The 17,823-nt window shown below is 46.6% G+C and overlaps 1 protein-coding gene across 7 annotated transcripts in view; it reads right to left on the bottom strand.

The window, feature by feature from the left end:
- Positions 1–17,823, bottom strand: part of corin (corin, serine peptidase) — a 304,894-nt gene that overhangs the window by 20,717 nt on the left and 266,354 nt on the right. For all 7 annotated transcript variants that reach the window (XM_078547397.1, XM_078547388.1, XM_078547378.1 and 4 more), the window contains exons 17-19: positions 14,512–14,634; positions 8,964–9,013; positions 983–1,157 (exon numbers count right to left, since the gene is read on the bottom strand). In XM_078547397.1, coding sequence (XP_078403523.1) covers positions 983–1,157; positions 8,964–9,013; positions 14,512–14,634 — 348 coding nt within the window. The remainder of the gene's footprint in view (positions 1–982; positions 1,158–8,963; positions 9,014–14,511; positions 14,635–17,823) is intronic.

Raw genomic sequence — 17,823 nt, forward strand, 5'->3', positions numbered from 1 at the left:
TCATTGGGTTCTCTTCACTCTACTGTTTTGTATAATATGCCACGTTCAGATTGTCTCCTCTTCAGTTAACATCTTCTACTATGATCCTTCAAATACATCTGAGCCTTCCACTGTGGCACCTTTGACCCCCTCTCCAGATTTAGCCTTGTCCCTAACATCAGACTGCTGTCCACTGGCCCACCCCTCCCAGTTGCTCGCAAGTCTCCCTCTTCCACCATAGAGACGAGAAAACAGAAAGACACACATAGCTGAGGACAGGAAAACAGCCACAAGTAGGAAGAAAATAGCACTATGATGGCCAAGATCTACTTCCACTCCTTTGTTTTCTCAAACAAAACCGTATGCTAATAGCAAAGAGAGAGAGAGAGAACGAGACAGAGGAAGCACAGATTGGGCACAGAAACAGATGAGTGCATATGAGACTAATACATCATAAACACATATGAGCCAAAGACACAACTACAGGGAGAAGGAAAAATGGACTCTGAAAATCCATGGGCTGTAATCCTGGCAGTTACCCTGGAGTTTCTCTCACAAGTGTCCTAATGCACTGACCCCAGAAGAGTACGTAGGGTCATTGGGTACATGGGCCACTGTGGTGCTCTTATGACTCATACAACTAACAAATCCAATGTGGGGCTTCTTTTAAAGGGGCTAATTGCCCAGGCGCTCACTTCAGCCCCATGGAGCTCCCTCAGCGCTCTATGTACAGGAAAAGATCCTGAATTTCTTGTTTGAAAAATATTGAACAGCCTGATTTATGACAACTTTAAAGCTACTTCATTACTATGGCTAGAATTTTTGTCGAAGAGCCAGTAGGAGTATAATTACAGGAACAAGGAACAAGGCTAATAAAAAAATGGGAACGACTTACAGTATATCAAGTATCCTATATTTTGTACAGGATTTCACACTTTATTTTAGTACTTATTTCATTAATTCCCTGAATTTCAGTTTTCAGCTTCAACATCTTGCAACTTACCCTTCAAAACAATGTGCCACTGTCAAAACCCATTTTCGTCCAATCAGTACACAGCCACAAATATGTCCACTCGGCTCACTCTGCAATGAGCACTGCCAGGGCCAGCGGCCTGGGCGACTAGTTCTGCCTCCAAGAACTCTTTTATTCAATCGAATTGCTGGGCGCTGACCACAATCTAGAAAATAAAGATTTCATTTATAGGTAATTATATGTAGATTTTCATAACCTACAGCTCACTTTGAGTAAGGGTTCTCACTTATTTTGTATTCTTTGAATGTTTCAGTTCAGCCATTTTCTTTTGAGCTCACTCTATCCTGCTCCAACCTACCCCAAAGTATAAGCATTCACCAGCCCCCTGGTCATGTAGCAGAATAGTTTAGACCTTCATACAACTCCTTTCATTTCTGTTATCAGCCCAGGCAGGTATGAAAGTTTCCTCCATTTAAGGAGCATTAAAGGAGTAGGATTAAGGTGAGCACATTCAGTACAAACTACCCTCGTTTTTATTGTGCATTTTTTAAAAAAAGGGAAAACCTTTTATGGCAGAAAACATGGCAGGTGGACCCACTTCATCGGGGGAGAAGCTGCACTCTCCCGGTGGCAAGAAGACCTCTTGCAATTAAGCTGGAGGCAAGAACGGATCCGTGAGAGAAACTCTTCCGAGTTATCAACAGTCACAGATTGCAACTCTTTCGAGTACAATCACAGTTCTTGGTTTCCGGGAGTGGGACATGAACCCACAACCCTCTGATTCAAAGGCGAGGGTGCTATGAACTGAGCCACAGCTGACACCTAAGTTCAGCTACTTATGTCAGGTTCTCAATTAGGCTCATTATTGAGTCAATTGACACCAATTATCCCTGAGCACACTGGAATTTAGAGTCTCAGGGATTATATGTGAGTGACATGACATTCCCGTGCCTCCAGAAGGCCACCAGGCAAACTCCATTGGATTTGCCTGTAGCCCTCTAGAAGGGTTCCTCTGTCAACTGCACAGTGCACGATTGAGGGACATGGCATTGGGCAGTGGAATGGCAACTAAAAGCCACCCTCCGCCTTTGCCTCTGAACATCACCTCTACCCCACCTGCACCCCCCACCCCGCAACTCCCTCTCTGCAACTTCCATCCGTCCTCACTCACCTGTGGCCTGGATCCCTCAGTGGTTTAGGCAGCCCCTGGGTGCATTAATAACAGCAGCCACCGCTCCCTGTAATGGAGAAGTGGCAACCTCTGATTGGCTGATCGACGTGATGGACTTCTGCCCTGGGGTCCTGAATCCTGGGGAAGGTCCAACGCTGACTAGTTAAGTGCCTAACATTCATTTAATCTGGTCGAGCCTCCTCCTCAGAAGCAACATGAGTTTCCCCTGAACCACTCTCAATTACATTAAGTTCTGCCCTTCGTGTTTTTTTTTGCATAAACCTTTCAAATTTCACTTGCATTAACAATAGTTTCAATAATATTGATTGATATTCTGGCTACACTCAAACTCATTTACATGGAGATCATAAAACTTCAGACCAGCGAGGTATAGCCATAATATTGCAGCTGGAAAAGTCAACATCAATTAAATATATAACAGAATCCAACTAACACTAGCTGTCCGCAGCCTGGGAATCCTTTCAATCTACATCTAGGCCAGTCTGACATGTTCAAATCCCTAAGCATTCATCTCTTCATTAAGTATTAACCAGTAAAATTTCACCTTCATCACCTGGGCGGTAATCTGGTGCAGTGAATCGCCCACCCTTTATAGAATCTGCTTGATATCAATGGATTGAAAATTGGGCAGCTTTTATTTCAAAATTCTAGTTCTTTGTACTTTCCCCTATGCATAAATGGGAATCTACCCCTTTTTATTTTATAGCTAGCATGTGTGTTTTCAAATCTCAGCATTTTTATATTCTTTATTTGCACTATTTTAACGGTTCCTTTTTTTAAGATCTAAAAATAGTACATCCCAAACTTGGATTAAACCCTCCATGGCCATTTGCCTCAAGGGGCTTCTCAGTCTAGTAGATGACTAAGGTACAGATGAGCAGCTCAGGAGTCGTAACCATAAAAGGTAAAATGTTTATACAGGAACAAGAGCAGCCTGATATTGGAATAGAGAATATTTTAGAAAAATGAAAAGTGAGCCTACTAAGGTGAGTTGGGGGTAAAAAATGGCACACAAGACTTTAGATCGATAAAGTGGTATGATAAATGAAATTGAAGGGTTGCAAAGTAAATATAAACTATTAAAGAGGAGTCTACTTCAAGTTTCTGAAATTCAAATTGAAGAAGGGAGGATCATAAGATGCCTATAATAATGATAAAAATAAGAGAGAATATGAGAAAATAAGAAAAGCTGTGAAGAAAGGGGTAAGGAAAAAATACTGAATATGAAGAGAGTATAACAGAAAGGATTAAGTACTTTACAAATATAATCAGTGAAAAGAGAATTGTCAAATGTGAGGTGGAGCCCGAAAGAAGAGGATGGTGTTTTGTCAGAGGATAAACAAATTTTTGAGATACTTAACAAGTAGTTAATTTCAGTGTTTACAAAGGGAAGATCAGGGTGAGGAGGGGAAGGTCAATTCTGAATTGTCCCTATAACCAGCAGAGGACCCTGATTTGGATATTTAAATATACTTCCATATGCAAGGGAGGGGATGAACATTGCTGGGGGTGGCAAGGTGTGCACGATGGAGGGGATGAACATTGCCGGGAGGGTTGGGGGAGGTGTACATTGCCGGGGGGGTGAACATGGCCAGGAGGGTTGGGGTGGGGGGGTGAACATGGCCGGGAGGGTTGGGAGAGGTGTACATTGCCGGGAGGGTTAGGGGAGGTGAACATTGCCGGGAGGGTTGGGGTGGGGGGGTGAACATGGCCGGGAGGGTTGGGAGAGGTGTACATTGCCGGGAGGATTGGGGGAGGTGAACATTGCCGGGAGGGTTGGGGGGGGCGGGTGAACATTGCCGGGAGGATTGGGGTGGGGGGGGTGAACATGGCCGGGAGGGTTGGGGGAGGTGTACATTGCCGGGAGGGTTGTGGGGGGGAGGGTTGGGGGGGTGTACATTGCCGGGAGGGTTGTGGGGGGGAGGGTTGGGGGGTGAACATTGCCAGGAGGGTTGTGGGGGGGAGGGTTGGGGGGTGGTGAACATTGCCGGGAGGGTTGTAGGGGGGTGGGGGGGGGGGGGGGGGTGAACATTGCCAGGACGGTTGTGGGGGGTGAACATTGCCGGGAGGGTTGGGGGAGGTGTACATTGCCGGGGGGTGAACATTGCCGGGAGGGTTGGGGTGGGGGGGTTGAACATGGCCGGGAGGATTGGGTGAGGTGTACATTGCCGGGAGGGTTGGGGGAGGTGAACACTGCCGGGAGGGTTGGGGGGTGAACATTGCCGGGAGGGTTGGGGGAGGTGAACATTACTGGGAGCTGAACATTGCCGGGAGGGCTGGGGGAGGTGAACATTGCCGGGGGTGAACATTGCCGGGAGGGCTGGGGGAGGTGTACATTGCCGGGGGGGGGTGAACATTGCCGGGAGGGCTGGGGGGGGGGTGAACATTGTCAGGAGGGCTGGGGGGGGGTGAACATTGCCGGGAGGGCTGGGGGAGGTGTACATTGCTGGGGGGTGAACATTGCCGGGAGGGTTGGGGGGGGTGTGAACATTGCCGGGAGGGTTGGGGTGAGGGGGAGGGGGGAAATGGCCAGGAGGGTTGGGGGAGCTGTACATTGCCGGGAGGGTTGGGGGAGGTGAACATTGCCGGGAGGGCTGGGGGAGGTGTACATTGCCGGGGGGTGAACATTGCCGGGAGGGCTGGGGAGGGGGGGTGAATATTGTCAGGAGGGCTGGGGGGGCGGTGAACATTGCCGGGAGGGCTGGGAGGGGGCGGGGTGGTGAACATTGCCAGGAGAGCTGGTTGGGGTGTGAACATTGCCGGGAGGGCTGACGGAGGTGAACATTGCCGGGAGGGCTGAGGGAGGTGAACATTGCCGGGAGGGTTGGGGGAGGTGAACATTGCCGGGAGGGCTGAGGGAGGTGAACATTGCCGGGAGGGTTGGGGGAGGTGAACATTGCCGGGAGGGCTGAGGGAGGTGAACATTGCCGGGAGGGCTCAGGGAGGTGAATATTGCCGGGAGGACTCAGGGAGGTGAACATTGCCGGGAGGGTTGGGGGAGGTGAACATTTCCGGGAGGGCTGAGGGAGGTGAACATTGCCGGGAGGGCTGAGGGAGGTGAACATTGCCGGGAGGGCTGGGGGAGGTGAACATTACTGGGAGCTGAACATTGCCGGGAGAGCTGGGGGAGGTGAACATTGCCGGGGGTGAACATTGCCGGGAGGGCTGGGGGAGGTGTAAATTGCCGGGGGGTGAACATTGCCGGGAGGGCTGGGGGGTGGGGTGAACATTGTCAGGAGGGCTGGGGGGGTGGTGAACATTGCCGGGAGGGCTGGGAGGGAGCGGGGTGGTGAACATTTCCAGGAGGGCTGGTTGGGGGGTGAACATTGCTGGGAGGGCTGAGGGAGGTGAACATTGCCAGGAGGGTTGAGGGAGGTGAACATTGCCGGGAGGGCTGAGGGAGATGAACATTGCCGGGAGGGCTGAGGGAGGTGAACATTGCCGGGAGGGCTGAGGGAGGTGAACATTGCCGGGAGGGTTGGGAGGGGTGAACATTGCCGGGAGGGTTGAGGGAGGTGAACATTGCCAGGAGGGTTGAGGGAGGTGAACATTGCCGGGAGGGCTGAGGGAGGTGAACATTGCCGGGAGGGGTGAGGGAGGTGAACATTGCCGGGAGGGTTGGGAGGGGTGAACATTGCCGGGAGGGTTGAGGGAGGTGAACTTTGCCGGGAGGGCTGAGGGAGGTGAATATTGCCGGGAGGGTTGAGGGAGGTGAACATTGCCGGGAGGGCTGAGGGAGGTGAACATTGCCGGGAGGGCTGAGGGAGGTGAACTTTGCCGGGAGGGCTGAGGGAGGTGAACATTGCCGGGAGGGTTGGGGGGGGTGAACATTGCCGGGAGGGCTGCGGGAGGTGAACATTGCCGTGAGGGTTGGGAGAGGTGAACATTGCCGGGAGGGTTGGGGGAGGTGTACATTGCCGGGAGGTGAACATTGCCGTGAGGGTTGGGAGAGGTGAACATTGCCGGGAGGGTTGGGGGAGGTGAACATTGCCGGGAGGGCTGAGGGAGGTGAACATTGCTGGAGGGTTGGGGGAGGTGAACATTGCCGGGAGGGTTGGGGGAGGTGAACATTCCCGGGAGGGTTGGGGGAGGTGAACATTGCCGGGAGGGTTGGGAGGGGTGAACATTGCCGGGAGGGTTGAGGGAGGTGAACATTGCCGGGAGGGCTGAGGGAGGTGAACATTGCCGGGAGGGCTGAGGGAGGTGAACTTTGCCGGGAGGGCTGAGGGAGGTGAACATTGCTGGAGGGTTGGGAGAGGTGAACATTGCCGGGAGGGTTGGGGGAGGTGTACACTGCCGGGGGGTGAACATTGCTGGGAGGGTTGGGGGAGGTGTACATTGCCGGGAGGGCTGAGGGAGGTGGACATTGCCGGGAGGGCTGAGGGAGGTGAACATTGCCGGGAGGGCTGAGGGAGGTGAACATTGCCGGGAGGGCTGAGGGAGGTGAACATTGCTGGAGGGTTGGGGGAGGTGAACATTGCCGGGAGGGTTGGGGGAGGTGAACATTCCCGGGAGGGTTGGGGGAGGTGAAGATTGCCGGGAGGGCTGAGGGAGGTGAACATTGCCGGGAGGGTTGGGGGAGGTGAAGATTGCCGGGAGGGTTGGGGGAGGTGAACATTGCCGGGAGGGTTGGGGGAGGTGAACATTGCCGGGAGGGTTGGGGGAGGTGAACATTGCCGGGAGGGTTGGGGGAGGTGAACATTGCCGGGAGGGTTGGGGGAGGTGTACATTGCCGGGGGGTGAACATTGCTGTGGATTCTGGAGTGCTTTTACACTCCATTTTATTTATTTCGTTTTTCTGGCTTTATACCTGCCAGGAAAAACTCTACGTAAACCCATGTAAGACCAGGGTAAGTATAGGGCAAACAGCCCGTCTCCAAAGCTCTGGCCATCTGATTCCCATTGTCTTTGGAATCACAGAGCAATCTGGGCAGAGGAAAACCGGAAATCGGAACCCTGAGCCAGAATAATGCACTCTCGCCCTAGTCTCAGCCTCCCTCCCAGCCCTGCTCTCGGTCTCCCCTCCCATCCAACCCTGGCCCCGCTCTTGGTGTCAGCCCCAGCCCCTGTCCAGCAGCATCGAATCCCACAGCAGAAGCGGCACCAGGTGGATGATCCAAAGTGATCTGCACATGGGTGCAGCAGCTACTGGTGGCGTGGCCTCCGCATCCAATCACCGTAAGTCAGTCAGAATGGCGGCAGATTCAAGAGAGAGAGAGAAAGCTGAGTGATGGCTCCCCGGACCAGGCGGAGGGCGGGAAAAAATTAAAATGGTGATATTCCATTTTGCAAAAGTCAATTCTGTCAAGCAATGGAAATTTCTCATCCCTGGAGGATAAACACCAATATGGACTGGCTGTGCTGAGCAATCTGTTTCTGTGCTTTATTTTCTATGTAATGCTACGTAATTTTCAGCACTACAGAAGTAGTGTTGTATTTGCTGCTCACATTACGGTCTTCTCAAGAGACTAAATACAGATTGAATGATCACTTTACAGAACACTTCTATTCAATCTGCAAGCATAACCCTGAGCCTCTGGGCACCTGTCATTTTAATTCTCCACCCCCACCCCCACCCCCAACACGCTGCTCTAGCCTTCTACACGGTTCTAATCTAATGAAATTCAATAGAAGCTCAAGGAAAAGCTCATCATCTTTTAATTAAGCACTTTACCACCTTCCAAACTCAACACTGTTCAACAATTTCAGATCATAATCACTGCTCCCATTGTTTTCAGGCAGTAGCTGTTGATATGTGTATTTCCAAAATATACTGTTTTTACTGTAGAAATCTAGTGTACTGAAGGCACAATGGAACAGAGAAGTGTCATTTTTGGCAACCTTTGGTTTGATTAACTCAGTGATACCTGCTCAGTTAGATATCAGGTCAGATCTTCAAATTATTTTCTTTTATAATCTATTTTTGAGCACAGTAACAATAATTATGGCAGGATAGTTGGGAGCACAGGAGTTCAAACTCAGCAAATAGCTTTTCCCGTTTGTTTTGGGATGAAGGCACATGAAAATTGAAACCATGCGCAAGAACAAACTCCTCGCTTTCTGAGAGTACATAGTCAGAGAGATTTGTTACGTGTTTAGTGGCATCATTACTTGCGTTGCCAAACCACTTCCGCTTAAGTGAGTTTATGCTGCGGACATTTATGCGCATGGTTTCAATTTTGGTGTGCTTCATCCCAAATCAAACTTGAACAATATTTATCACCATATAAGATCCTGAATAGCCTTGATAAGATGGACATGGAAAAGATGTTTCCTCTTGTGAATGTGTCCAGAACTAGGGAGGCATTGTTTTAAAATTGAGGTCACCCTTATAGGACAGAGATGAGGAGAATTTTTTTTCCCTCAGAGGGTTGTGCAACTTTGGAACTCTCTGCTTCAGATGTTGGTGGAGGCGGGGTCACTGAATATTTTTAAGGCAGAAGTAGGTAGATTCTTGTTAAGCAAGAGAATCAAAGGTTATCAGGGGTAGATGGGAATGTAGAACTTGAAACACAAACAGATCAGCAATGATCCTATTGAATGATGGAGCAGGCTCAAGGGGCCGAATGGCCTACTTCCGCTCCTATTTCATATGTTCATATGTAAGTACCAAGCTTGCACCCATAGATGGGTTCTATGTAAAACCCAAATAAGAAAAGAAATTTGTGTCTAGCTTCTATTAAGACTTATGGCTACACACTATTTTTAGAACTAGACATGGTTACAATACATACCAATTCATAAATTATCCTAGTTTCTTACACACAATTTTATATAAAGGAAGGACAGCCAGTATAAAACGAAAAGCCTTTTACTTACTTTCTTTGGTGCATTGGAGGGATACCCTGCTTTTGCTTTGACACACCTGCCTATAAATAAACGGGGAATGAGGAAACATATATTAGTATAATTTGTAACTCAGCAACTCATCACATTCTTGTCTATAAGTAAATGCTGTCTTAATTTCTGCCTCACTGCAGGCTTGTCTGAGTCTTGAGATTATGGAATCAACTTCCACTCCAAAGGCTGAGCACAAAATCCAGGTTGATACTCCAGTGCTGTACTGAAGGTACTGTCAGATCACTGTCAGATGTTTCATCTTTCAGATGGGACATTAATATGAGGCCCTGTCTGCTGTCTCAGCTGGATGTAACAGATCCCATGACACTATTTTGAAGAAGGGCAGGGGACATATCCTTAGTGTCTTGACCAATATTTATCTGTAAACCAACATCTAAAAACAGATTATCTGGTCACCATCACACTGTTGTTTGTGCAAGCTTTAAATGTGCTGATTAGCTGCAGTGTTTCTTACATTGCAACATTACCCTTCAAAAGTACTTAATTGGTGGAACAGTGTAATCCACTTTGGGAGGTCCTGAGGTCGTAAAAAGAACTGTAGAAATGCAAGTTTTTCTGTTTTGTTACACAAGATTTTGGAATAAATGATCAATTGTGCTAGTACAGCAGCCACAGTGTCTGCTACGGTGAATATCAAACAGGTATTAGACAAAAAGCACAGAACTGTAGTCAAATAATTGTTTCATTTGGACTGGATTGGCCCTTCAGACAATAAGTAACATCTTTTCCATTGTCAATGATCTGATATGATCAATAGATGGCACCATAGTACCCAACAAGACGACACCTGAGATGTTGATTGTGCCGTTTGAAAGGATAACACATTGAACATGAAAGTGCAGTTAACAATATTAGCTGACAGGAGCTTAATATTCTGAGATGACATCTGCCTGTCATTTATTTTAATGCAAGTGTTAACCTGTTTAGTTTAAATGGGTTAGCGCCTTTGCTAAAATTGAAGATAAAGGAATGCTAGACAACGCAGTAGTTTTTTGTTTTTATCATAGTATTGAACATTTGTCTGCTGTTATTACCAAGAGGCATCAGCATTCCCGCCTCTTATGTCAGAAGGTGCAAGATTCGAGAAATGCCTAGACTGTCATGATGGTGTAATAATGATAATACAGATTTTAAGGACGAGTATTTAAAAGATACATTTCTGTCTTCAAACCTTTAAATTGAATTTAAAAGTCCTTTCCAAAATGGAACTATGGACAGACAGCCAGGCTTGTTCTGTGTTAGTTCAAACCTTGTTAGACTCATATCTCTGCAGTTTGCTATGAAGAGTCATTAAAATGCAGAAGACTCCTCCAGGGACGTCCACTGTATCCTCCAAGAGTTGTGAAAACCCATTGGCTCCTGAGAGAACAGGAAGGGACTTCAATGGACCTAAATGTAATTCTTTGCCTGATGGAATAATGATTCATCAAAATTAACACAGCAGCCATTTTGTTCTTGGCCCTGATAAACATAGGCTGCGAAAGCCATTTGTGCAGAATGATGTGAGAGACATCATCAGGGGGATTTTCTCTCTGCTATGGGGAGTCAAAGAGGAAGATATTTAGAAATCAACCGCTGTTTTGCCAAAATAGTCCAGGCAATCTGCAAGTGCCAGAACTGCAGAACTAATGAGGAACAAGAAACCTCTCTCTCCCAAAACCTGCTTGACCTGCTGAGTCCACCTAAAAAGGCAAACACTGACCAGTCGACTGCAGAAGCCATCACAACTGTTAAACTGAACTTCATGTTTCAACACCTTCAGCTTGGAAAGAAGCAATTCAAGCAACAGGCCCACAACAACAGCTCACAGAGACTGATTGGAATCTCATCTTTAAGTATCCTTCTTTCCTTATCTGCATTTTAATCTATGTAACTATATTTTTGTTCATATCTTTATCACCTTTGCTTAAGTAACTTTCAGCAGCAGTTTTGTAATAAACCTAACTTTATTTATGTTTAAGACAAAAGCTTGTCTGCTGGAGTATTTTAAAATTGAACCAGTCATAAATTAAAAGGGAGCTACATACACACACACATAAATTCTTAGCTCACGAACCACTTTGAGGAAATGCCTTTTACGTGGTTGTGACAAGACCGTCTCCGGCTCTGAATTCTGCGTGGAAATCTAGCGGGATACTCGCATCTGCTGGGTGTCATTGAGCCCTCTTCATCACATGGGATGTGGGAGCCCATCAGATCCTCCTGCCGGATAAGACGAACCATGTTATTGGCTAAAGAAGGTTGTGGCCATGGAGGAAGCATTCATGGAAGATGATTGAAACAAGTGCGATTCTCCCTACCAAAGAATGTCCATTGAATTTATTCCCAGAACTTCCTAAAGATGGGTCCAATTGTGAAAGTTGGCAAGAAAACTAATACTGGAAGTATTTACTCATAGTTATAACTTGTCATGCTTACAATGCACTCAAGTTAGGGAGGTGGTGGTGTAGTAGTATTATCACTGGCCTAGTAATCCAGTGACCCCAGGGTAATGTTCTGGTGACCCAGGTTCAAACCCCACCATGGCAGATGGTGAAATTTGAATTTAATTTTTTTAAAAATCTGGAATTAAAAGTCTAATGATGACCATCAAGTCATTGTTATTAAAAACCCATCTGGTTCACTAATGTCTTTTAGGTAAGGAAGCCTGCTGTCCTTACCTGATCTGGCCTACATGTGACTCCAGACCCACAGCAATGTGGTTGACTCTGAAATGGCGTAGCGAGCCACTCAGTTCTCAAGGGCAATTAGGAATGGGTGACAAATGCTGCCCTAGCCAGCGAAACCCTGATCCCATGAATGAATATTAAAAAAAAGATTATCCAAGTGTGACAGCACATTGTAGGACTTTACATAATTTTGTTGAATATTAATCCTTAATCCTTATTATTAATCCTTCAGTATTAATCCTTCTGAGGGATGGGCAATAAAGGCTGGCTTAGCCAGCAACACCAACATCCTGTGAAGGAATGAATAAATAAAAAATTTGTCTGAAGAGCATTTAGCAGGAATGTAAGGTCCTCAACCTACATTTATATACATTTATATATTTGGTGATGTATCTGGTGAATATCTAGTAAGTGGTTAAACTTTATTCTATTCCTAGTATTTAAAATAGTATAGGCACTGTACTCTTGTAAGTTGATTGGCTGGTAAGTGCTTAGTGTTAGGGACAGTGTGTTAATAATCAGCTTAGGACACAGGAGTTAAGGTAGATCTATTAATAAAATAGAACTAAAACTTTACTTTATTTATATTTTAATTTTAAACACCTAAAACACATTATCTGTGTAGTTAAGAAACGTGTAACTTTTAGGGTGAACCGTCCCAGATTTGCACTAAGTGTGAGAGCGGCTGGGTAAAACAACATTTTACGCGCCAGCCACAATGACGGGTTTTCATGCTGCACTGTCCCAATCCCGCCATATTATTTATGCATTCCCAGGAAAGACACCGTTTCGATGGCAGGCAGGCTCTCATTTGCCTGCCTTCCACCACCTCGCCACTTCATCATGCCAGGCATCATGTTTAAAGTCCAGCCAAGTGCACACATTCTCAGTGCTTCCTGGCCACAGATGCTGCAGGGAAGATATCTATGAAAGGCAAAAAGGCTGCAGCCTCCAAGTTTAGTGACATGTCACTGAAACGCCTCTTGGACGCAGTGGAGGCCGTCATGATGTCCTCTACCCCCGCTCTGGCTGCAGGATGGGTAGCGGCGTTACCAACCAGGCTTGGGGGGCGGTGGCAGCAGTGGTCAGTGCCAGTGCCCTGCAAAAGAGGACGGCCACCCAGTGCCACTATACAATGAATGGTCTCATCTGTTCCACAAGGGTAACTCACTCTTCTCATCACTCTTAACTCACACACTCACAAACACATCACACATCCACAGAGATCACACACCTCAAGGGACAACATCACTAACTCTCACATACACCTTCACATCTCCATCAGGCTCATATCCTCTGGAGCTCACATCCTCATTCCTGTCCATGGCTCCGCTCACCTCACAAACATTCCACACAGTGCCATGTGTCCTGCTCACACTCTCTTCATTTGTTTTCATGCGGGAGAAGCTGGCTCACATCAGCAGGGAGAGGTCCAGGACCGGGGGTGGAGTGGCCCACATTAGGCCCCTCACTCACTTTGAGGAATGTGCCATTATGCTGACTGGTGAGGACGTGGACCCTGCCTGTGGCGACGGTGAGGTCGGCGGTAAACACCCACCTGAGTATCCTGCACCACATCATCCCACCCTCAACGCAACTGTGAGTGCCCTCTCTCCTGCTTTTGACTCTGCTGCCATGCACCACTTATCTCTACTTTGGTTCACAGGGAGCTCTGCCAAAGGACCAACACCCTCAGCCAGCCAGTCCCTCAGCTCCATCCACATAATCATCTGCAGCCAAGAGGAGTCCTCCTCCAGTGAAGAGGTGGAAATAAGCAGCCTGGAAGACCCATCACCACAGAGAGAGCAGCCGGCCCACGAATGATTCTGGAGGGAGAAGTGTGTGTGTGTGGCTGGGCCTTTCGGAGCCTCGTACAAGCATTCTCCCACAATGCAGATCCTTCATGGTTCACACTCATCGCAATGTCCTGAGCATTTTGAATGCTGCCTGCTGGGGTTCGCTTCCAGTTGTCCATCTGAGCTGAGCTGCATTTCCACCCACCCACTGATCACATTTCCATGCAGCACATGATCTCACCCACCACGACTCTCATTTCACTTACGATTTAGCCAGCATGGCCTTGATTCGGTTTCTCGTGTGCTCCCCCATCTTTCCCCCTCCCCCAGTCACCTGTTTCCATTTCCTCATCACAGTTGACCCCAAGGCATCACCTTCCACCTCCCCTCTGTTACCTATCAGCCACAACCCTTTTCATTCGGAGATGATCAGGTGAACATGCACGTTCCTTCCTACCTGAAAATCCCACCCCCTTCCACATTCACTTCCCCAACCTCCTCCTTCCCAACTCCAGGGTCCGTGTCTGCCTCCGGGACCCACCAACCACCCCCGTCATCCCTTCTACTGCTACCATAGAACCCTCACCCTCCCACCCTACTACCTCACTCTGCCCTCGGTCATTCTCACCCTTCCTCCATACCATGCCCACAATCAGTTCACTCCCCAGGAGGCAGACATGGATCTATCCAACCTCTCCTGTGCACGTTCAGCTGCATATCCACCATTCGCACCCCTTCCCCCTTTCACACCCATTCGCCCCCGGAAGCACCCCCACCCAGAACCTCATCCCACCTCCCGGAACCCCTTCCCCTGTCAGTCCTCCTACGCTCCCCCCACCTCCCTCCACCAGACACCCCACCCACCGCCTAGACCCTCCCCCTTCTAGCCTCCTTTCTCCACTCTTACTTCTTCCTCCACCCTTACTCCCTCCCTTCTCCGTATTCCTTCCTCCCCCTGGACACCATCAGTATCGTTGAAAGTTTTTATAATGCTTTTTGAATTTTCCACTCAAATCCCATCATGTATTTTCTGGCTCTTACCCTTTTTGTAATAAGGCCTGTAGATTGGAAACATTCTTATTTCGCCAATCAGAACTCAGGCATAACCACTTCCTGTGTTGCGTTTGGTTGTATTCTGACAATATTTGAGTCACTGGAGGGCCTCTGTCAACAAAACATATGAGAGTTGTTAAAACAGGGGAGAGCAAAAAGACAAACTGACAACCTTTCTATTTTGTTTATTGATCACTTGACCTGGCCTTGTTTTTCTAAGTCTACGTGGTATGTAGAACAGAACTAAAAAAAAACTTTTACATAACATTTAAGTATAGTTGTGAGTTCAAATGCTCGGAATGAGTTGTTGCATTTGTTTGTTTCCTACAAAGGAGACATTCCCTGACTGTTGATAAAAATAAACGATTGAATAGTGAATAGAAGGCTAAATAAAGCTCCAAAGCCCTGACCTGCTTCTCTGGCTGAATAATATGGTGGCACAGATGGCTCACACCCTCTGAAAACTAGGTTGCCATTGAGATGACCTGCTCCACGCCGGCTGACCCGCAATCATAATGCAGGTGGGCCAATCCGATTGACCGGTAGCTCCACCAGTCCCAGCAGCTCAAAGAGCTTGTTCATGGCACTGCCAGGGTGGTAACAAGAGGAGGAAGAAAGTCCATGGATCCCTGAAGCCGCTAAGTACAGGTTCTTGTGCAGGGAGGGTTTCAGCTGATCAGGGAGGGGAGTGGGGGAGTGTGGGAGGGTGTTGCGCTTAAGGCTGTGGGGGTTAGGAAGGGAAGGGGTTTAATCTTAGGTGGGCCATCCCCCAGTCCAAAAAGAGCAGCCCCAAAAGATTAAACCTGCCCCTCCCTCCTTCCTTCCCACCCTTTAATGAATGTGCTTAAAAAATCGGGCTGGCCACTCCCACCTGACTGCCCATGTAAAACATTTTGTGGCATGGCTAGCATATTATCAGGGCCAACAGGTTTGGTAACAAGCCTAATAGACCCTTGATTACCTATTTAAGTATGGCAGCTGGCTACCAATTTATTATGGGGATGATCTCAGGGGTTGGTGAGAAGTGGCAGGGTGGGCACCCGCCCTATTTTATGTGCCACCACCCCCTGCAGGAAACAGGGGCAGGTTAGATGCAACCCCTCCTCTTTCCCTGGAATGCCATTTTTCACCCAGCAGTCCCAGTTATCTTAAACAATCATCACACTATAATCGATCATAAAAGGTGAAAGGAGGGTACTCTTGTTAATAGGTACTTGGCTAATCAGTGAGATTGCAGAATCACTAAATTTCCATCAACAGGAAAGTCTTGAGGCACAGAACATCCACTTGAAATGACTGTTTTTGTATATCTTTTTAGTACTGCTTTTATTTTTTTTAAAAGTCATCTATTTATTATGTTTACAATGAAGTAATTACAAGGAACATTCCAATGGAAAGAAAGGCTACCAGCAGCTTCAAGAGAGGGGAGATCGATTTAATTCCACAATCATCAGAATCCCCTAGGTTTTCTTTTACTTATTTTCCCTCCTGTGTTTACACTAATAGTAGATGTTTGTGTTGTATCAACAAAAAAAAAACTGTCAAGAATTACCAAAGACACTTCAATTATTTAAAAAGTTAAGAAACCTTTTATCTTCTTTTAATTGTGGAAACATTGGATCCTTTTCATTTAGGACATAGCTAAGAAAAACATTGACTTCATATTTCCTTTTTTAGATGCCTAGCCGGGTTTTGGATTGTGTGAGATGCTGCTTCAATTTGTTATTGGTTGAGGTGCCAACTTTTCAAACCTGGCAACGGTGTGATTTTTGAGTTTTTCCCAGACAAGTTTCACTAGCATCTAGGAACAAGGCATGACCACTTAGGCATGATATTAGCTGCATCATGTAAAGCATCAATAGTACAAACTGACAACATCACCATAGACTTACATTAATGGACAACGGTAAACTAAAATGAGAATACCTCCCTTTCCCAGGTCTGGGTGGTAAAGTCTACAAGCACTGTCTGTGAGCTGGACCAATCCATAGTGAAAGTGCAACATTAGCTGCAAAGTGATGTGTAAATGTTGGGATGCATCCTGTGAGCTGGGAAGGGGTAGGGATTTATTAATCAGTGAAAGGTGGCCTGAAAACTACTGCACTTAACTAAGATATGTAGGCTTCCTTCATGGTTTTCCAGATACAGGAGAAGGAGAAGGTTATTCATGGCACTAATTGATAACAACTTTGAAATGAACTGCAAAATACACATTGAATTTCAAAATACTTTTGAAAAGTGATGACAAAAGGTCTTTCTCCAAGTGTAAGGCTGGGATATTTTAGTTCTCATCTATTGGGAAGTTCTGATTTGGAGGGCTGTTTTTTTTTTAATTAGTACGCCAATGTTACAGTAACAACATGGTAAATTTTAAATAGTTTGTTCCCTATTACTAATAAGATTGTTTTGAAACAATATTTGTAGGCAGTACAGCAGGTCCACCACTCTCCATGTACAGGAAGGGAAATACTGGTCGTCTGAACAATGGTTAAAATTATGTTGATACAGAAATAAGGAATAACATCATTTGTTTCAGGGTCAGATAGAAGATATTCACATAAGAAGAATGGTCAAGATACTAAAAACTGGATTGCACAATCACACCCCAGCAAACTTCAGCTCCTTCAGAACAGGAGTGAACAAATAAAGAATGGGGGCTGGAGGGAGGGATTTAGGGAGTCAGATGCAAACACAACTAGATGTAACAGACTGCAGAGGCAATATCCTGTGCTTGCATATTCAGCTCAGATTCTAGAAACATTCTTCAAAACTGCATTGCCCTCACTATCTATCAGTGTTAAAACATTTGCAGGATGCCTATAAAACACTTGGGTGCCTGCCCATTCCTCCTTCAGAATGTTTTTATTGTTTGCAAATCCATCATAAATTGCAAGGTAATCTGTTTACAACTAGATAACACCCTCAACAAGCTCATGCTGCAACACATGATGTTTGAAAGTCAAATTGAAGTTCTGACACATGTCAGCCAGGGCTCAATAAGTACTTGTATCCAGTGCTTCTTCAAGGGCTTCTCATTTCTGCCTTGGTTACAGTTGTTGCTATTTGCTATTCCCAGGTTGGATCCAGTGAAGGAATATTAATTGCAGTATGATTCCACAGCCCAACTTTTCAGTACTTTGTCAGAGGCCATCTTTTTTTTACCACAAGGCGGGTCAACTTTTTGTGAATGCAATAAAAAAATCTGTCTTAAAGGAGCACTTATTATGTCAATCAACAGGTCTTGGCTAAGCAGGCCAGTATACTGCAGATGTATTGCAAATGTAGTTGAGTGTTGAAAGT

Source organism: Cetorhinus maximus, chromosome 1 (genome assembly GCF_964194155.1).
Source record: "Cetorhinus maximus chromosome 1, sCetMax3.hap1.1, whole genome shotgun sequence".
Lineage (NCBI taxonomy): Eukaryota > Metazoa > Chordata > Chondrichthyes > Lamniformes > Cetorhinidae > Cetorhinus > Cetorhinus maximus.